Source organism: Octopus bimaculoides, chromosome 9 (assembly GCF_001194135.2).
Source record: "Octopus bimaculoides isolate UCB-OBI-ISO-001 chromosome 9, ASM119413v2, whole genome shotgun sequence".
Taxonomy (NCBI): Eukaryota; Metazoa; Mollusca; class Cephalopoda; order Octopoda; family Octopodidae; genus Octopus; species Octopus bimaculoides.
In genome coordinates this window covers 55446069-55468568 of record NC_068989.1, presented here as the reverse complement: position 1 = coordinate 55468568, position 22500 = coordinate 55446069, and the positions used below count along the sequence as shown (strand labels likewise).

The 22500-nt window shown below is 33.3% G+C and overlaps 1 protein-coding gene across 8 annotated transcripts in view; it reads left to right on the top strand.

Annotated features, from left to right (window-relative positions):
• Positions 1–22500, top strand: part of LOC106867580 (probable serine/threonine-protein kinase nek3) — a 494211-nt gene that overhangs the window by 444537 nt on the left and 27174 nt on the right. For 6 of the 8 annotated variants that reach the window (XM_052970692.1, XM_052970690.1, XM_014912494.2 and 3 more), the window contains one exon: positions 19439–19684. The exons of 1 other annotated variant lie outside the window; for it this stretch is intronic. In XM_052970692.1, coding sequence (XP_052826652.1) covers positions 19439–19684 — 246 coding nt within the window. The remainder of the gene's footprint in view (positions 1–19438; positions 19685–22500) is intronic. One more of the 8 variants, XM_052970694.1, reaches the window with a different exon arrangement.

Here is a 22500-nt window from a genome sequence, read left to right as displayed (position 1 = left end):
ATTTGAGCTAAATACAAAACTTATGACAATATTCTTATCCTTGATCCTTAAGTTACTGGTTGCAGAGCATCTGGATTGAATAGAATAGATAAAAATAAAACAGGAACTGCTTAAAGTTCAGGGTTATACATTTGGTAAGGGAACAGAAATCGTGGTTGTACTTGGCAAACATAAACTGGTTTGGGAGAAAGAACATTTCATGAAAGTGTTGCTGCTTCGTTGTAATCTCTTTGCAACAATTTTAAGTAATAGTGAATGTATAGCATGTGTCATTAACTTGATAATCTACCCTGAGAAACAAAGTTTTTAATCTATAGGTAACTTGGATTATGATAGTGGATATCCTACAGAGGATTCCATTCTTTTCATGAACTCAAATGGTTTCTTTTATGTAAACGATTAATATGGGTTTTACAGGTATGCTGTTTATTCTTCTGTCTTTTCTGTCACAACTGTTATGGCCTCAGATCCTTGGAGCTATCTAGTCTCATACCTTCAACACTCAGGCACTCTTGATTCACTCATCTCTCCCTTGTTGTATCCAACACCTAACCACACATCAACCACTATGCACAGTCTTTTCTCCACAGAATATAAGTCCTTGCAACAGTTTAAATGAAACATTACTGGCAACAACTTCACTGGTCATGGAATTGCCTTTAGACCCATTAACTAAATAAAAAGAAAGCTGTTTAAGAAATATGAACCCAGCATACAATGAGCATCTTGTGCAAGAGGTTGAGCTCATTTTACTATATTGCTTGGCTCTTAGGAGACGCATTAGCACCAGGAATTATCATTACTTGTAAAAATGTTAATGTTTTATTTTACAATTCTATTTTTCATTACCAGAGCTTCCAGTTTCAGTTAGTTTGCTTTTTTTGCTGTTTTAATCTGATCTCATAAATTGATGATGAATATCACTTTCATGTTGACCTAATGTGTTGAATTTTATAAGACCTTATTTTAAGCCTTCCATTCCAGCTTTGGTTGTATAATGTTGTTTGTTTTAAAGCAAGGGTTAAACTGTGTTCAAACAAATTGCTACCAACTTGTAGTTTGGTAAAAGTAGAAAGATGTATTCACTGATGTGAGTCCATCTTTGTTTCTGCGTATTGCTGTGACATATTATTCATAAAATGACATAGCAACATATAAGTTTGTTTTGATGCATGACGAAATTCTTTAAATCACCATAAGATAATTCTTGACAATGTCTGTTGAACTTGGTTTCCTTTCTATCGCATTAATCATTTATTTTACAAGTCTACAGTGTCTAGTCAAGTTTCCTTCTACTTTATTACCTTAACACTTTCGTTACTATATTTTGGTTGAAATTCGCTACTTTTGTTTCAATTAATTTTTAGAAAGAAAGAAAAATTTTGTAAAACGCCTTTGTTATTGTTAGGCTGGTGTTTGGAATATAGATTAGCATCAAAATCTGATGAACTGTTTTAATTTAGATCACTTTAAAACTAGGGTTGGTCAAATGGGTTAAGGAATTATTCTATTTAAATTGACAATTAATTAAGATCATTACATGTCCCAGCACTGTAATCTAATTCTGTGTAATGCTTGTGTTACTGTATCCTTCATGAAATAAGATCAAGATTGAGATACATACATGTGTATATATATGTGTGTGTGGTGTATGTGTATACACACACACACACACACACACATATATACATACAGTAATCCCTCAACTATTGCAGGTGTTATGTTCCAAAACCTCCCACAGAAATAATTAAAACCTAAATAAATATAAATACCTATTGGCCACAGAAACCCTCAATATACTGAGGAGCCCGCGATATAAATTTACATATATTAATCAGAATATTATGAAACAATGAACAGCCATGTTTACGTGGGAGATCTGGAAACAAACAACCATTTGTATGAATGGAGAGTGTTTTGTTACGAAACTGTGCAACTAGTTGAGAAGCCAGACATGCATTCAACATGGACTGCAAGCTAATGACACTGTCCATATGAAAGGTGAGGCTTTTGTTTGCTGTCAGCAAATGCATGTGAATATGAAGGTAAACATGAACCAACACACTCACACATGCACATGATGAGATTCTTGAGTTTACGTCTATCAATTTCACTCTCATGATATTGGTCAGCCTGGAACTCTTGTAGAAGATACCAGTTGGCAGTGTCCATACAGTTGAACCAAACACCTGACCATGTAGTTCTTAAGCAAAATTCTTAATGACACAACCATTATGCCTGTCTGTCTGTCTATCTCTCTCTATTTATTTATATATAAATAGATAGATACACTCAATACTTCTCTCCCTCAGTTTATAATCTTTGCTCCTTTCCCTGTCAAAGCATGTGTTTAAGAGATCATCATGTAGTGCTTACTCTCTATCTAGCATTACTCCTTCTATACTCCTCCATGTTACTGTGCCACCTGTTATTTAGATCCATCATTCTCCTCTAACATTTCTCCTCCTCTATTAGAAGCCACCATTTTCTCACCTCTTTTACCTAACATTACACTCTTCCACACTTTTCTCATACATTCTGGTTCTTCTGTCATCACTGTCTCATCTGTTCACCTCTTCATCCATGTAGTCTCTGAGTGAATGAACACATTGAACTTGTAGAATGAATGCAAGGCTTTCCGGTGTGACTGGCCACTCTGTATCTTCAGGAATCTGGAGTAATCCACTTTTTAGGACTCTTAACGCCATTAGTCTTGTGTTTGGAATGTCTTGGCTGAATGCCTGCACTATATTGTTATTGGATAGCTTTCTTATTACATGGTTGAACAATTACAGTTTCCTCCTATTTATCTTAGTAATGATGCATGTCATGTGAAACGCTCTTTTATATGAAAGTATTCTCATGTCGGTTTCATTGATATCCCTAGCATAGACCAAAATTACCATATTTCAAAAATTTCTCCCTGTTCCTTCAGATTTTTACAGTGCATATCTCTGAGCCGTAGGTTGCAATTGAGGAAATATAATCAAAGTTTTTGTTTTCCTAGCTGATATCTCTTCACTCTCTTTCCAGAAGCCTTTCTTAATGTTGTAAGCAGTAGATTTATTAATGAGATCCATTTCTTCATGTCTTCTAATCCATTTGGTATGATACTCACAGAAAGCTAACACCGTAATGTGTTCTACTGTTGAACCATACATCCTGATAATTTCTCCAATAAGTCAAAGAATCTTGCAACTGGTGCCATTTATTTTCATGCTTCTTTATTCTTCCCATTTTGTCTCTATTTAGTGGACATCTTCAATTTGTCAAATATCATGGGTATTAGGTTTGTTTCACCAACCTCACTATGGAGAGAGAGGATTCAGTGAGTGCCAGACTTTCATTTGAGTCATTCAGTTCTTTAGTGAGAACTTTCCAGAAGATTTTAGAATGGCTGGGGGGACAGCTGGCAATTCTTGTCTTAGATGTACACAGTACTTCAAAACAATCCATTCAGCTGTCAATGATCATTGCACATCTGCTGTTTCCCCTCTATAATTTGCTCTGTCTTGATGTCTATACTTATAACTGTCATCAATTTCCATGGGACCTTCTACCAGATCGTGTCAGAAGCAGCTTCTGAATCAATAAAGTGGAAGAGTAATAAACTTGATGTTTTGCTTTTGTAATTATTTATCTGACTATAAAAGTAGTGCGGCATAGACTTCTTCTCTCAGGTCTGAAATAAAACTTACCCTCTCCCACCATTTCTTCATTTTAAAGTTTTATTCTGCAGAGGAGGATTCTCCTGAGCACTTTTCGTGGTACACACACACACACACACTTTCTGTCTCTCTCTCTCTCTCAGAGAGAGAGGGAAAGCAAAAGAGGCATTCCTCACTCTGGAATATCCTCCATAACATGAGATTTTGTCATATAAAGTATATTTTGCTATTGGTTTCCATATCAGGAATTGATATGCATTCTGCTGAAAATATCAATTTTTAAATACATGCTGCGTATAGTATGTATATGTAAAAGCATTTGAAGAGAAATAAATAATATAGTAACATTGCAGTAATACATCTGTAGTACATATAGTATATATTCACCATAAATGGTGTTGATGGCCATGTGATGGGAACTGGTGCATGAAGAGGTGCCTGCTAGAAGAAAGACTGTGGAGTATTGGCTTCAAACATACTATGTCTTTGCAAAATTCAATCTAAGAACTGAGCTTTTTATTAACTCCTTTTGTAATTTTTCTGTTATGTTCATAACCAGAGTCATTATCTGCAGAGACTAGCAAACTTTCTTCTGTAAGTTCCAGTCGTTTATTCTTTACTGTCAGCTTGAAGTGGAATGAGTGTAGCTTTGTAGCTTTTGTATTCTCTTCTTGGCCTGCTCTGGTTCTGGCATTATTGACACCTCATTAGGCAAACTTTCTCAGTGAGAACCTAGCAACTCCATTGCTTGTTATTGATCACTTCTTCAAACTGTCATATGCCAGTGTCAGCATGACTTGCTGAACTTGTTTTAGACTTACTGGTGATGACAATACAGTTGAATCATGGATATAGTCTGGCTACTATATTTTTCACTGTAGCTTAGGATTTCTTTTAACCTCATAACTTGTCTGTGTTATTCACTGCATCTATGATGGACTTCTTCCAGAAATCTTTAACTGTAGACTTATCCTCCTCGTCAGTTGTTTCGAAGTTATTTTCAGATAATATGCCTTGTAGTTAGCTATCACGCTTTGACCTGTTGACTGGAGCAATGTTATGTTCTTGGAAATATATTTCACACAAACAGATATAGGGTAAAAATTAATAATTAATTGATAATTAGTAATTCGGTGTGTTAAAAAACCATTATCAGTAAATGTATAGACACAATTTAAAATTTAGGATTCAGCAAGTATTGCTTCACCACACACCGAAAGTTAGAAATAGCAGCCAACAACTAAGAAAAATTATTTTGTGTTCAGTGGGTGCATTGTCTAGAAAGATGAATGCTTCATTGGCAATATTGTACCTGATATTGTACCTTTCTACTAGAGGCAAAAAAGGCTCGTTAACTTGTCTTGAAAAAGATTTCTTGCCAATCCTTATTTGAATGCTGAATGACAATTAAATCAAATTTACTATAACCCTTGAAAGCTCTTGGATTTATGAAGTGATACACAAGCAGGGTCTTTCGTTTCATATCACCTGTAGCATTTCCTTGCACAAGAAGTATCAACTGACTTTTGGAAACCTTTAAATCTGGTGCTGATTTTATTTCAGTAGAAATAAAATTCCTGGAAGGTATTTTCTTTGAGAAAATCCTGGTTTTTATCAGTGTTGTACTCTTTTTTTCTTATACATAACCTCCATCACTGAAGATTTTCTTCAGTTCCTCCTTGATAATTAGTTGCAGCACTGGCATTTGACTGGCCATTTTAATGTTGTGTCAATTCAGGTGCCTCTTAACCCTCTCAAACCAGTCTTTACCAGCAAGAACAGGTTTTTGCATCAGATGTGCACCTTTCACTTTCTGCATTTTATACAAACTTTGATTTGAATGGGAATTGGATTTATCAGTACATTACATCCATTCTTGTCATGAATCCACACAGTCAAGAGCCATTCATTTTAAGTGCCACCCCAGGTCTTGGGAAACCAATGTCTGGGCACTTGACCTAATTTTATCTTTATTGTGGTTTTTCCCATTACAAATGGGACTGTTAACACACACACACACACACATACACACACACACTCTCTCTCTCTCTCTCACACTCACACACACGCAACTGATGGCAGTTGACCCCAAAATGAGTATGACCATTACATGTTGATAAGCTGCAAAGCAAAGATGTCTTTTTAGCTTAGCTGATGATCTGCTGTTTGCTACAACCATCACATAAACAGCTGTTTTCAGTTAAATACCATGCAGAATCATGATGTTTGGCATTCTCTACAGACATGTGTTTTTTTTGACTCCTGGTAAAAAGACATTTTATTATATGATTTTCATACTTTCAGGTAGCAAAGATTTATTATTTGATAGCTTTCATTCATATAGCCTCAAGTGATTAACAAGATCGGCTTTAGATAGAGAAAATTAGTTGCAAGTTGAACATTTGATGTTATGATTGATATCAATGCGGTTGCTGTTCCTTGCATTTCATTTTAGCTTTGCATGTTTAATGCAGTTCTTTTCAAAATGTATGGATGGACGTTTTGAGTGTGCTTTTTCTTCAGACATCCTATCAGTTGCTAGTATTTCCTAACTTTCCAGATGAAGTTCGCATTTTTTTTTCCAAAACAAATTTAAGGCAGTCTTTACTGAGGTTTGCATTGTCTTAGAACATAGTTCTTCTCTATAGAGTAGGCACTTTGTATTTCCTTTGTCTTTCATATGAGTAATATATTGACCCACCTCAGTCTGCTATTTTGCAAGTGTGACAGCTATGGGTTTTTAGATTTTGCAGCTCTGTTACTGCTTTTGAAATTTGGTTTACGTTGGTCTTTGAAATCATCCCATTTAGTGGTATCTACCAATAAATTAAATCCTTGTTTTAATCCCCTTGCCTGACATATTTTTCTTTAGCTTTTCAACATCAAGCCTCTTGAAACATTGAATATTCTTTCTAATTTTGAACTTGTGTTTAGGTTATGCAAAATTGTGATCTCTTTGAATACTGTACTTCTTAAAACCAAGACATCCTCTCACATCATTCAAATCTCTTCTAGTTTGAACATAATCAATCATTGTCATTTCTTGGAATCTGAGTTCCCTTTGTAAATCTGTTTCTGGCCAAAGAAAATGCTACAGTGAAATTCAATTCTGAGCACACTTGTGGCATAAGTAAACCATTGAAGTTTAACTTTGATTGTTTTGTTTCATGATGCCCTAAACACCATTCATATTTCAAAATTTTTACCAATTTCTGCATTATTGTCTCTCGAAATTTATTACTTTATCTCCAGCTGAAATTTTCTCAATAATGCTTTTTAGTTGCTCATAAAAAAGATTTTTATCATCATCACAATCATACTATATTGGTGCATTGACACTGATCAATGTTACTGAGTGACCAAAAGACAGAAGTATAGACATACATCCATAATTTAAGCCAGGTAGTTATTCAGTAAAATATTGGATTAATATTTTCTTAACTGTAAAACTAACTCTAAACACTCTCTCCTAATTATCTTTTCCATATCAAAAAATAGTGTTGTCACCTCTTGTTTCAGAATATTGACCCTTGCCAGCAAAATGGGTTTCAAATAAGGCAACAGTATCTGTTGTGTACTTATAGCAAGTTCCATGGAAAGTAAATAAGTTTTTTTTTTCAGCAGATACTTCATTGTCAATCAAGTTTTTTATGTTCCAACAGCCAATTAGATACATCCCCTTTAGCAGCGATTTGATGATGGCTTGAACTCTGCTCCCTTCCCTTGCAACTTTTACCTGGCCAAACCTGCGAAATTAAGTCTCACAAGCTCTTTTTTCTATTTCCATTATTTTGCAGGTTTACATTCATAAAGTTGATAATGTGTTTTGCATATGTGTGTGCATGCATTTTTAGGTAACCACCAGCTATGTTTTATCCAAAATCTATCACCACCAGCCATGTATTACCTAAAATCTATCACCTTTAGGTATTATATGGCCGGTGGTTGCCTTAAAATGCATGCACCCATACACACATTCTTTAGAAAATTTTGAAGACTACAAAAAATATATGAGAATATGATCTCTAAGATATTATATATAACTTGAAGATAACTCAACACAAGGGGACCTTCTGCATTGAAAATGCAATACCTGTGCATAATAAATGGAAAATTTAGTTTTCACAACACCTAGCTACCTTGTTTGAAACACTCCATGCTAAGATCATTGGGTTTTATAAATGGTTACAGAACAAAAATTATATTGGCTTTACCATTAAGTTTTTTATCTGAATAGTCTCTTAGAGTGGCTGCCTTCATTATGGTTTAAAAGCACAGATATACCTATCATTCAATGGACTTGCAGCGTGCTTGTCCTTGTGTACTGTTGTGACATTGAGTTCAAGCATCCTTTGACAAGTTTTGCTTTGTTACACTGATGTTTTAGCAACTCTCTCCACCTGGCTAACTTGGTGGCAGTGCTGATAGAAAGGGGAGAGAGAGAGAGAGTGTGGGAGTGGGGGGAAGTTTTTAGTAAACACACATTTTTGACCCTGCTGTAAAAAGTAGAGCAAAGAATTTCCAATGAAACTGTAAAAAACATTGAGACAGGCCAGGTTTAGCTCTGTTTTCCTAGACTAAGAAAGAAAAACATGTCATTTAACCTCATTATCATCTTTACGTAGTTGCAATGCAACTGTGTTGGTGACTAGGTCACAGTTGTATGATGAAAATGTTGGCCTCTTATGAAATAAATTTAAAGTGAATTTAATTATTTTGTGCATTATTAAAGACAAGAAAGGCTCTTCCATGATTTAATTGCTCTGGTTTCAATAGTCTTAAATCAAGTCACCTACTAGACAAGTACAAGCTAAATATGTATGTTTACTAAAAATATTTATCTGATTTTATATTAATATTTCAATGTTATGCCCTCTGTTTCACTAAGGAAGAATTCTTCAATTGTTGACCTATTTTTATTATCAAATTCAGTCCTCAAACCAGCATGGGTCCCTATCAAGTTCTTGATTATTTACTCTTTACATAATGAAGCCAGGTTTAATCTATTACATTTCAATTAAGGAATGACGTATGTTCCTGTATATGGAAAAAAAATTTTCTTGATGTTATTATGCAAAGCCTAAAACTTTTCCATTAATTTTCTTAGCTGTGGTTTGCTTCATATGGGTCCTTATTTTTCATATTTCATTGACTGCCATGTTTGTTGGAAATTACCAACTTCTTAGACTGAAGAAATGTTTCTCTATTGAAGAAAAATTAACATCACATCTTAATATCTGCTACCTACTACCATTACTACTTCAGCCATGTCATCAAAGCAAATTTCATTGTTACAAAACATTTTATTGTTGTAATGTATAGCTTATTTAAAAAGAAAAATTGTTGTAAATTTTTATTTGGGCTGTAGAGACACTTTTGTATTAGAAATGCCAGAAGAACAAAGATACTGTTAATATGGTGCTTGAAATATTGGAGACCAAGATGTCCATGGAGAAATAGGTCATAATCAAACTGAAGAATAGTCCTCAAATTCATCATTCTCTGGTGCAGAAATATTGCAACTATAAATTTGATCATCTTAATTATAGTAAAATTTCTTGTGTATTTGGGGGACATAACATTACAACACTTGAATTCAAAACAAAATGAATTTGACTTCATTAGTTTTATCCTTGAATTTCTAAGTGCATCTGTGTAAGATGACAGATGATTAATGCAAGTACAAAATGAATATTATAAGTAACTTAAGAATTGTGTTCTGTTGCTTCATAATAGGCAACTAGTTTCTTCACTTTATGATGTTTATTTATATTCAATGAGTGTACAAATGAAATGTATATGAAATATATCTTTTCAAAGTAGAGAAAATTTTCTTAAGTAGTTTCCCTACTTGAAAAGATCTTTGACCAGTCTTGATTATGATTTTATAAAGAAAATAATATCTTTGAAAGTTCAGAAAAGAATTCTAGGTGTATAACTCCAGTTATAACATTTGAAAAGGCAACAACTGTTATCAGATATATCTTTGAACAAATCATATTCTAGGCAAAAGGGAACAATGGGACAGCAATTGTTATGATCTTGGTTCAACATGGATTTATAATCAAGAATGACAAAATCTCTTAAAGGGCATTTTACTATATATCTTTTACTGCTGTTGCATAATCTGGTTCTCATTATATCTTTCTCTTTTGTATAATTTATGATGTTCTAGTTACATTACTCTCATATTGTAGTAGTAGTAGTAATATAATAATGGTTTCAAATTTTGGTACAAGGCCAGCAATTTCGGGGAGGGGATGAGCCAATTACATTGACCCTAGTGTTCAACAGGTACTTATTTTATCAACCCTGTAAGGATAAAAGACAGAGTCAACTTTGGTAGAATTTGAACTCAGAATGTAAACCTGGACAAAAAGCTGCTAAGCATTTAGCCCTGCATGTGAATGATTCTGCTAGCTTACCGCCTTCAATGATAATAATAATGGTCTGTTTTTTAATCTTGCTATGGGTTGACAAGTTTTGCTATGATATTTTTTTCTTTCTCAATCCGCCTATTATCTGTGGTGTGAAATTAAATATACTTAAATCTGGCCTCAACATTTGTTCCATACTTTCCTTGTGGTTCCTTTATCAAAGATGCCTTCAACTGTTAACTTCGTAGCATTTTCTCACCCAACACATACCATTCATTTTCATCACATATCTATAACAGAGCAGCTACCTCTCCTGCACACATTATTATCTAATGCCCAGCAACTTTCTCAACTTACTTGTGATCCCCCCAGTTATTATCTCAAGTCCTTTTTATAGTGATCTATGTCTCACTAGCATGCATCGTCATACTCCTTATATCTGTTCCATTTGTACAGTTTGCCCTTTGAATAGAGTTGCTCTGATCAATGAAATTGTTGTGTTTAAGATTTTGTGACTGCTATAACGATTCAACATTGTGTATATTTGAAATCAGATATTATCAGAGTAATCTAACAAAGTCAGTTCTTTAATCCAGTCTATTTGGTTTACTTAATAAAGCAAGTCGTACAATAAATACTTAAGGCCATATTTGGTTTTCTGAATTAACTTAATACTGTCTAGCTGTATATAAGATTGGTTTACCAAACTATTTCACTACTGCTCTACAGATTGTTTATCTTAAAATCATTAATCAGCAACAATAAAACACTCCCTGTGTCATCACTTCTGGCATGTATTCACCATACACTTTTGGATTTCATTACTTCAGATAAGTTTTACTTACATTATGTTATCTCAATTGAGTGAAGTGCCACAAAGTTGAGATAGAATCCGCCACACAGTTTCAGCTCCTGGTTCTAGTTATCTATCTTACATCATTAAATTTTGAGAGGAAAGCATGAATGCCTTGTACTCTCACTTCCTTTCTTGTTTCTACTAGAAACTTTGTTCCTGTGTAAGAAATCCTTATATTGTTTTGGTCCTTAGTCATCAGCCTTGAGGCCCTGCTTTGAATACCAACTGGAATTATCCCTCTCACGTTGCAAGTACTTTTGCCACATGTGAATGTCATCTTCTCACTAAATGGACCAGAGTCAGAATTTCTGACCATAAGTTTTTGGTTGTTCAATCAAATGAAACTTCCAAGCTCACTAGATTAGCATATAAGGTGGCTGCATATCACATGCACATATGTACTTTTAATGTAATTCTCAGCCAAAAATCATAATAGTGTGACGTGGTTAGCTCTTTGAATTACAGCTACAATCCCTTCAATGGGCTTCCATACAATTTCTGACTACCCATTTTCTCTCACAAGATATGAGTTGACTTAAAGCTATGGTAAAAGGCATTTGCCAAAGATGCCACTTTGTAGAATCAAGCTGACCTCAAGATGGAGAAATAAACTTCTCAACCATTTGGTGATACTGATTCTATGAGCTTCCTGCAACAACTCATAAAATTCTCAGATTTCATGTCTGTTTTATTATATTGTCTTGTTCTCAACCTCTGCTAAAAATCTCATATAAACAAATATCCAACTCAGATTGTCATTGCTTGCTTCAACTGAAAAGTTATGTGTGAACCTTTTTTTTCCAGGTGAATTCACCTTCAAGTTTAACTTTATAACTTTTTTCAGGGTTAAACAGAGAATAAACTGAATGTAATAAAAATAAAGATAATAACCAAGTGAAGTTTAAATTAAATTCCTTCTCACCTGAAAATTAATTTTGTATTAGTGTTTGTCTAATGACTTAATGTAGCACAAAGCTGGCATTAACTTTAAAGCTGTCGGTTAGATTGCATTTTGTGTCTTTTTATTGAAAGACCAATTTCTGATTGTACAGCAAAGATTTCTGCGAGTCTTATGTCTTGGACAATTTTGCAAACTTAACTACAGAGTGTGTAACTTTAATTTAGTAAGATAGTTTAATAGGTTCTTCTCCAAGTTATAATCACTGATTAATTTGACAATTCCAGCATACTAATGAAGATAGACTAATTCCTATGTTGGTACCATTTTGTTTGATTTTGTTCTTTTGCAAGATTTAGTTCATTCTTTTTTGCTTTGTTAACCTTTGCTTATAATATATGTAACTAATGTCTTGATTAGTGACTTAGTCAGTAAGGTGTCTTCTTCTGTAATTTCTTTCGATCTTTTCCGCTTGGTAAGTTGTTTTCTTGAATGACTCAATCTTTAAAGAATGTATCGTAGCACAAAGAATTCATTTACAATCAAAAGCATTTTCTCACTTCTATTTAATTTTAATTCTTGATTAAACAATAACAACAAAATGCAAAAAAAAAAGAAAAAAAGAAAATGAAAGCCAAAAATAGCACCTAAATTCCCAATGTCACAGCCCTTTAATAATATTTTAAAAGAGTGGGGGGGGGGGGTAAATTTCCTAATATATTTTTCACCATTTTGTGTACAGTTATGGTTAAATGAACAGATGGTTGATTTATGTTAGTTGTATTTATCCTTGTTGTTAACATGTAGTATATCATTAGCTTATTAATCTATAAAAACAAACTGTATTGCCATATCTTAACTTCACTATCAGTTCTTCTTTTGATTATGAAAGTTTCAAGAACTGTCATATGATTTCACACATTAGCTTCAATGACTGCATAAAAATTACCTTTACACATGGTTAACCCATTTCTTATCATTGTTTAGTCATTTCTTCTGTTTTAGTCCCCTTGGTTTGTGCATGTTGATGAAAATATTTATCTAACGAGTGTATGAATAAACACAAATGGTTATGCTTTCTGTTTTGTGTTTTTTTTCTTTTAGTAGAATAGCAGGGAGTCTGCTCTGCATTTAATATGACAAGTATACTTATATATATATATATATATATATATATATTATATTGCCCCCTCTGCCAAGCCATGTTGGGCCACTGTGACAAAGTAGGCTCATCAAACCAGTATGATCTCAAGCTCAGATTCACAGCCTCCATATTATATAGTGGTTGGTGAAGACAACATGCTGAGGCCTTTGTCTTGCAGTGGATTGAAGATTGGCAATCTAATCCTCTTTGTGTGTGTGTGTGTGTGTGTATGTGTGTGTGTGTGTATTACATAAGCTAACAGAAAGCTGCATGGAGGGTTGTGCTTTTGCTGGTTTATTATTTCTGCTTGTTTATTCATATCCAATACAAGCTGTATGCTTGCGTGTGTGTGTTTGTGTATGTGCATATGTTTGTATTGTCTACATGAATAAATGTATGTGTCTACCTTCATGTTATTGTGTGTGTGTGTACTGGGTGGGGCTTTGATACCATTTTACTGCCTCATCCCCTACCTGCCTCCATTTCAAAGCCATAAGAAACCTCCGGTTGTTAGTATCTTCACCACCACCACCACCACCCATACTCTATCTCTGTGTACAGCCGTCACCACCAACACCAAAACCGCCATACTTACTCCTTGCTTTATTGGTATGTCCAGCTATATTTTTGCCCATCTTCCACTATACAAGGAACAAGATGTTTTACTAGCTTGTCTGTAGCTGAAACAAAATGTCTAGTGTTAGACTCACTGTTTTAATAGATATGCACAAGTGCATTTTCATATACATGGTGGAATGGTTAAAACACTTGCTTCAAAACAATAAAGCTCTGAGTTCAATTCCATTGCATGGCATCTTGGACAAATATCTTTTTATCTTAACATCGAATCAGTCCAAATCTTGTGAGCAAATTTCTGTGTACAGAAATGGTGCTGAAGCTCAGAGGATGGACTGTACTTCTAATTCAAAGGTTTAGCAACTTTGACATAGTGTCATGCTGATTCTACCAGTGAATTAAGTTAAGGGTACCTGAGTCTGTGGAATATTCAGCCAGTTTGCATGCTGATTCAATGTGTAGGTCATTCAGTTGATGTTTATACATCATTTTTGATTGGAAAACCTGCCCTTGTCTTTGTGTGTATGTATTTATGTGTGTGTGTGTGTGCTTACACACACACACACACACAAACACACACACACACACACAGAGTAGGCTTCTTTCAGTTTCTGTCTACCAAATCCATTCACAAGGCTTTGGTTGGCTCAGGCTATAGTTGAAGACACTTTCCCATGGTGCCATCCAGTGGGACTGAATCCAGAGCCATGTGGTTGGAAAGCAAACTTCTTACCATGCAGCCACACTCTCACTTATATATATATATATATATATATATATATATATATATATGTGTGTGTGTGTGCGTGTGTGTTTGTGTATATATATATGTATGTATAAATATGTATATATATGTATGTGTATGTATGCATGTATATGTATGTATGTATATCTCTGGAGGTATGCTGTGACTGGGAAGACCCGACAAATAAAGTGAGTTCACAGCTGTAACCTACCCCAGTGTTGCATAACCAGCCCACTCAAAAGTACCTTAGATTGTCGGGTGACATGCCGTGTTTGAGGAGACCTATTGAGTCAAGTACATCAATATCAAAATCAAATCAAATTACAACCAAATAGAAATTGTAGTTGTGACCCCCGTGCTGGTTGCGCGTAAAGAGCACCATCCAATTGTGGCCAATGCCAGCCCCTCTGGCCCCTGTGCCAGTGGCATGTGAAAAGCACCCACTACACTCTTGGAGTGGTTGGCGTTTGGAACGGCATCCAGCTGTAGAAACGGTGCCAGATCAGATGGGGCTTGGTGCAGTCTCCTGGCTTCCCAGACTCCAGTCGAACCGTCCAACCCATGCCAGCATGAAAAATGGATGTTAAACGATGATGATGATGATGATGATGATGATGATGATGTATATATATGCATATATATATGTATATGTATGTATATATATATGTATGTATATATGTGTATATATGTGTGTGTGTGTGTGTGTGTGTGTGCATTATAACTGAAAGCCTCCATTATCCAGTACTCAGAGTTACTTGTTTCTGGTCATCAGCTGTTAAACTGAGCCAACATTTCTTTTGAAACACTCACTGTTTGAATATGTTTTGAAATATGAAATGATACTTTGAAGAAACTGCTTGTCTTAATGTTATCTGAGTATTGGAAGTTGTTGTCTTTCAGTTTTAATGTACCAAAGAATAGTCCACATTTGTATTGAATCCTGTAATTTATCACCTCTAGTGATTCAGCAGTTTTGTGTATACACACACACACATGCATATAAGCATGCACGTAAATACTTGGTTTGTGTGTGCGCCTATGATGTTTTATGTGTATAAGATGTTAATGTAGCTTATAGTCATTGTATCAGTGATACCAGTAGAAGAAAGAGGATTGATAATTCAAAACACTTTCATGTCACTTAACAGTCACTAAATATATGTTTTATACATAATCACTATGCTTTGAGCAATCTTGTGTCTTTATAGTACTCGAATGTTATATATTTGAAGCAATATTTTTCCACTGCTTCAGTGAAACTTGACAATGCTTCTTGTTTACTGAAGCAAAATGTATATCTCCCTGCACTGGAGCTTATAGTGTATAAGAGCACATGCATACACACATTCATGTAGGTATGTATATATATAACCAAACCATTTCTTGTGAATTTGAAGCGGCTTTAATTGTTAATTTGTATATCTAAGCAGTTCTCTTTGTCTGCATACACATTTTTGTGTATATACTTGGGCATCCATTTGTTCCAAATCTGGAATGTTACAGTTAGCATATACCTATGATGATGGTGTTCAATGAAGCAGAACCATGTGTGAGATATCTTCTGTAATTGTTAGATATATGGAAAAATATTAGCCCATCAACTAATAGGGTTTTTGACACTACATATTTTGTTCTATTCTAGCATATTATAATGCTTTATGCATAAAATGTGCTGATACCTCTCTACTTCTTTATCATGAATATAGTGGTGCAGTTTTAATGTCTTATATATTTAATGTCTTATATATAATATATTATCATTATTTAATGTCCTCTTTCTATGCTGTCATCGGTTGGATGGTTTGACAAGAGCTGGCAAGCTAGAAGGCGATGTCAAGCTCTATGTATCCATTCTTATCCAAATGGGAGATGAGTACCAATGTTTCTGTGTGGCATGCTCAATAACTGTTAATAAATTCCTTCTACATGAAACCATTGTTTGCTACAAATGAAGAATATTGATATCCACCAATGTAGTGTTGAGCACTCATTCTCACTGTTCGATATTTGATTGCATATATCATCATCATCATCTTCGTTTAATGTCCACTTTCCATGCTAGCATGGGTTGGACAATTTGACTGAGGACTGGTGAAACCGGATGGCAACACCAGGCTCATGTATATATATATATATATATATATATATATATATATATATATATATATATATATATATATAATAATGAAGATAACTATAAGCAATATAAAACCAAAAAGGAAGAATTCAGTTGTCACTAATTGTGACTGACAGTTCAGAGTAGCACCTACATTGCTAGAAATAAGAGGTAAAAATCCTTCTCGGCTGTAAAGAAGCACAAATCCCTGTACTAACAGGGGAGCTAACTGCCCCCACAGCGAGTAAGATCATATGTATATATGAGAAATTATGACAAATGCAAGTTTATATAATTTGTTACTAAATGCATTTCACTATTGTGATTGTTTGGAACTGTGTACATTGGATGCTTAACCCCAACGGATCATTAAGGAAACACTTTATAAATGTTTTGTTACAGAAATCATATGTGCAGAGTTCCAAGCTACCACAGCAGTGACATGTATATAAGAACATATGATATAAACTTCTGTTTATCGTAATTTATACTACAATTTCTCTGTATATCATAACTGGTACTACTACTGAGTACAGTAGTAACCAAACCATTATACTGGAAGCAGACTCTGTTATGATAATCTGTGTGGAGCACTAAACTCAGCAGCAGTATTTCTATGTCTAATTGTATACACGTGTGTGTATATATATATATATGTGTGTGTGCGTGTGTGTAAGTATAGTGATGATGGGTATGGATTTTTAAGTTAAAGTGTTGTTAAATATTACTAAGTTATCCAAGCCTCACTACAAAAGTTGAATTGAATTGAAGACCATGTTTTTTTTTTGTTTTTTTTTTCTTGCATCATTAAGATCAGAAATGTTTTTTAATTCTTTTATTCCCGACATGTTGACATGTGATCAGTCACTGATTAATCTGATGGAAGCTGCAAATGTGTACACAATGTGCTAACATGTCTCCTGCACAGAGAATAAGATTGGAAAAAAGATGGCAGTCTTACAAATAGAAAAGAGAACTTCCAGTTGTAAAATCCACACCTGTATCTAAGAAAAAAAAAATTGTAAATAAAATAAGAATATATAAAACCAGCTTGGATTTATGTTAGTTATTTACTAAGAACCCAACTCCTAAAGGAATCCATACTAACATACTAGTTCTCTTATTTGTCATATAACATACCATAATTATTTTTGTAATGGTGAAACTTGTGTTGATGTTTCATTCAATAGTTGTTGTTTGTTGTTCTTTTGTTTGTATCTTTTATCAGTTTTTTTGTTTGTTTTTGTTTTGTACTTTTTTTGAAGTATGTAGTTAGCAAGTGGGAACTGTACTGACAAATAATTGAAACCACATGAATTAAAAAAACCATGATTATGTTTTTTAAAATGCTTGAATTTACTAAAGAATTAGTTTTATGTTGATTGTTGTTGTTTTGTTGATTTTTTTTTACAGTTTTAATATTATCTTTTTTGTTGTTATTTTTTCTTTTTTTTTTCTTCTTTTTCTCTGGACTGTTCGTTGAGGAAATTTAATTAGAAATCTAGAAAGAAAAAAAAAATTTAAATATGAGAATGACAAAGGGGTATAAATGCTGAATATATTATTTGGCAGAGCGTCCATAATCCTATTTACTGTATATCTCATGAAACACGTTCTTATTTCTAAACAACTAAAAACTTGGTATTCAATACTATTCCTTGTAATTTAGTTAATAAAATAATTCCAAATACAACTTTTAGCCACTAAATAAAAAATTATGTGGTGGATTGAAATAAATGAAATAAAGACACTGAATGTACTGAAACTTCGCATGTGTGTGTGTGTGTGTGTTTAAATTGACTCAGAAAACATTTGGAAATACTTCTGAATTTTCAGTTCTTAGCTGTGATAAAGTATTTCAAATAATTGTTTACTGTGCTGAGAATACATTGTTTGTCTAGCTGGTATATCAGAAAACTTCCATCATCAAGAAGGCTGGTTCAAGTTCTAGATCCCAACATCATTCCAATTCTGTATAACATTTGTTCAATCTCTAATTTCAAACCCTCTTCAACCAAGGTTTCCTGCTTCAGTGACAATTTCTCTCCTTTCTATGAGTGAAAGTTAAAAAAAAAAAAGAAAAACATCCAATCATCTGGTTATTGGTATACAGTTATCTTATATGACTAATTACAAATAGGATTGAAATGCTCCCACATTTTGTAACCTTCTCAGAACTTTTGGCAGTCTGTCATAAACTGGTTAAGACTAAAATTTAAGCCAGAAAACTAGTACTTTGTGAACTACTATTTCTAATACCTGGTTTTCATTCTTTAACAAAAATATCATTACTTTGCTATGAATTTCCATGGCACTGTATATTCCTTTGAGATATTTTTGAAGCAAACTAAAGAGAATGTTCTACCATTGTGTAATCAAAGTGATACAACTATCTTTGCATTGCTATGAAAATATGTCTCTCTCTCTCTCTCTCTCTCTCTCTCTCTCCTATGCTGGAGCTCTATGTTTTAGCTTAACTTTTAATGACAATTGGTAATTTGTTTTGTTTTTCTTATTGTATTATTACACTCTGATTGAATTCCTTAGTGTGTTACTGCTAGATAAATTTATGTACACATGACTCCCTGCGAAATTCATGCTGTTTATATATGCAGACAGATTTTGTTGTACAGAGCACAAACATTGTGTACAGTTGTTGTTTTGAAAGAGTGTTGTGTACTAGAATTGTGATATCAAAATAAATACCCTCTCACCTTTTAAATCCTTACTCTTAACCATTTTTATTTTATTTTATTTATTTTATTATTTCTTTAGTTATTAAGTTGCATTTAAAGCTTGCGAAAAGATATTTTAAAAATTATTCTCAAAGTAAGATTTACAAAGGTTTGATAACAATGCTATTAGTATGAAGGGTAGTTTAATAATAATAATAATGCTAATGATAACAACAACAACAATAATGATTATAGTAATTTGACTAGATCCTAATAAATTGTTTTAAAACTGTTGTCCTTAGTAGTAGGTTTCCTATGTCCTCTCACTGTGAAACCAGCTACTATAGCCCTAACCACTTAGTTACTGTAATCAATTATTTTAGCAGGCCGCCCCTCCAGACAAAGAAGTGTGACTGCTGTGAAACCTTCCTGTTCCACCACTACCACCACTACCACCACCACCACTACATCATCATCAAGCTCCTCACCAGCCTCCAGCTACTGGACCCCCTCAGGTAGACGTATTGCCTTGGATGTGGCCAGGGATGATGCCACCCTTGTGGCAGCACATGGCTTTCTAGATGCTGGCCGTCCTAACAACAACTCAGTTGATTTCTCAAATGACGAAGGTACATGAAAATCCCCTGGGGAATCCATTTTTTATGTTTTTTTTATTTTGTTTTTTTTTTATTCATTTTGTTTAGCCTCTTAGATATTGAAACCTTATAATATTTTTTTAAAATTGTTGTTGACTTTATTTTTAATTTCTCTTCTTTTCTTCCCCACTGTAACATTACATAACTTTATTGATCTCTATCATTTTAACTGTCTAATTAGATTATCATTAATTAATAATATAAAGCTGAAACATTTCACTAATCAATTTGTGTGCAAACTTATGGATGTAATTAAAGGATATTCAATCACAAAATAATTTACTAACTATTAATCTGAAATTTTAGAAAAATCTAGTGAATTTTTTTTGTTTTAAAAAAATTAGAATTAGTTTTTTTTAGTTTCATAAACAGAAATTAGTTGAAATAAATTTACTTTTTTAGTACTTTTTCCAGATTCTCTTAATTTCCCAGAATATTGACTGCTTAAATAACAACCTTAACTTACAAACATTTGAAATATTGTTTCATATCTTTAAATTCTAAATTTTCTTGCACTGCTGAATCCAATGAATTTATATTCTATTATTCAAAAAATACTTGGCTGTCTTTAAAAAGAAAAAAAAAAATTACAATAAGTAGATATAAGAAAATACCCCCTTCTTGTGGTGGACTGGAAGGGAAAACAAGGAACAAAGCATGAATCTCTCTCTCACTCCTACTCGTATTTACATATCAAATTTTGTTTTACTAAAAGTTTATGCCAGAGGCTGACGTTGTAGTTGTTAAACTTATGTTAGTTTGTGGTGAAATTTCAGTAAATTTATTTGTAATATTGATAACTGAACTGAATCAGTTTATCTCTAATTTAATAAAATATAATTTAAAGAAAAAATTGTTTAGGTGACATCTAAATGATTATATGTATATATTTGAATTTTCATCAAGCAAGACAGTATGTTTTAAGACTGACATGTTTAACCTAAAATAGGTGGGGAAAAATATTTTCTACAATATTTGAAGATTTTTAATTAGTAAGAGAAAAAAAAAATTGAAAATTAAAAACAAAAAAACTATGTCTTAGGATTTAAAAATTGAAAGTGCTTTTATGCGTAAATTTTTTCTAACAATTTACAAAATTTTTTGAAAGCATATAAATGAAGATTGAATTCTTCTATGATGAAAGCAAAATGATATAATGAATGTTTATTTTGGGGTGATGAGATTATGTTTAATAAAGTATCTGATTAAAAACTGAGTTATTTGGTTTCAAATTGATTTGTGTATTGACATGGTCAAAGTGAAATAATTTCTATGGAATCAGGAAAGAGAATCTTATGTAGAATGGAATTGTTGCACAGCCCTATGATATATGTGAATGTTGAATCTATTTGTTGCCTTTGTAACAGTAGAGATATCACGTATGATAACTGAGTAACAAAAATAGTATTGGTATATAATGAAAAGGTGTGATGTAGTCCCCAGCTCATCTAGGAGAAAAGTAAGTCCAAATAATGTCTCATTCAGACTGATAATGATCCATGCCAGCATGGAAAAGCAGACATATAATTGTGATGATGCTAACTTTGCAGATCTTGTACTCATGATAGGTGGATAAGTACATACTCTGTGTGTGTGTAATAACGCTTACTTTTATGTCGTGTTTTAATTGTCTGATTAAAGTTAGCAGCCCAAAGCTTCAAAATCAACAAGAAGTTTGTTTTCCAATCACATGGTTCTGGATTAGAGTACCATTGCATGGCAACTTGCACAGGTGTCTTCTTCTATAGCCCCGAACTGACCAAAATCTTGTGAGTGGATTTGGTAGATTGAATGAAAGAAGCCCGTTGTGTGTGTGTGTTTGCTTGTTTCCCAGCACCACTTGACAACAAGTGTTGGTGTGCTTACATCCCCATAACTTAGTGGTTTTGTCAAAAAGACCAACAGAATAAGTGCCAGGTTTAAAAAAATAACTAGTGGAGCTGATTTGTTCAACTAAAATTTTGCAAAGCAGTGCCCCAGCATGGCTGCAGTCTAGTGACTGAAACATGATAAAAGATATATAGAGTCAAGAGAATATATGAAACAGAAGTTCTCTGCGTGGTTGAGTGCTGGCAGATACATTTCTGTGACTTTGTGCAGCATTATACTAATGATGATGATTGTGTCATCTGGAAAATAATACTGATTTCAAAATGGGTTACTCATATATCTGAATATGCTTATTCTGTTATGTTACTTTCTGTTATGAATATCCATTAAGTCTAACATTCAGCAGAAACCTCTATCATTCTAGCTTTTCTTACTTGTTTCATATTTTGTTTTTACTTTCCTATTTATTTATTAATTTGTTTATTAATAATTATAACAATTATTTAAATTTTTTTTTCTTTTCCCGAGACATTTTATCCTTGTTATTATATAATTTCTATACTCAGATTAGAATAGGGTCTGTGTGTACATGGTCAGATTCTTGGTGTAATCTAAGTACCTAACTTAAATGATAGGCCCAATTGAATGTAATAGAATGATCCTTCAGTGTTAATTGGTCTTCTTGTGTATAGCATATAGTATCTTTTCTCTGTTACATTTACTACTGTCAAACATATTGCTTGAACATCCAGAAGTTTATTAGTCTCCAGAGAGATATTACATCAGTGAAGTGTATGCAGGGATTCATTTCTCACTACCTTACATTTTGCTTGCTAACACCTAAATCAGTTGCTAATTTGATTTATACCTTAATTCTCTAATGTCTGATATATTTTTATTTTTAAGTTTTCTTTTCAATAAGAAATACATTATATATATATATATATATATATATATAT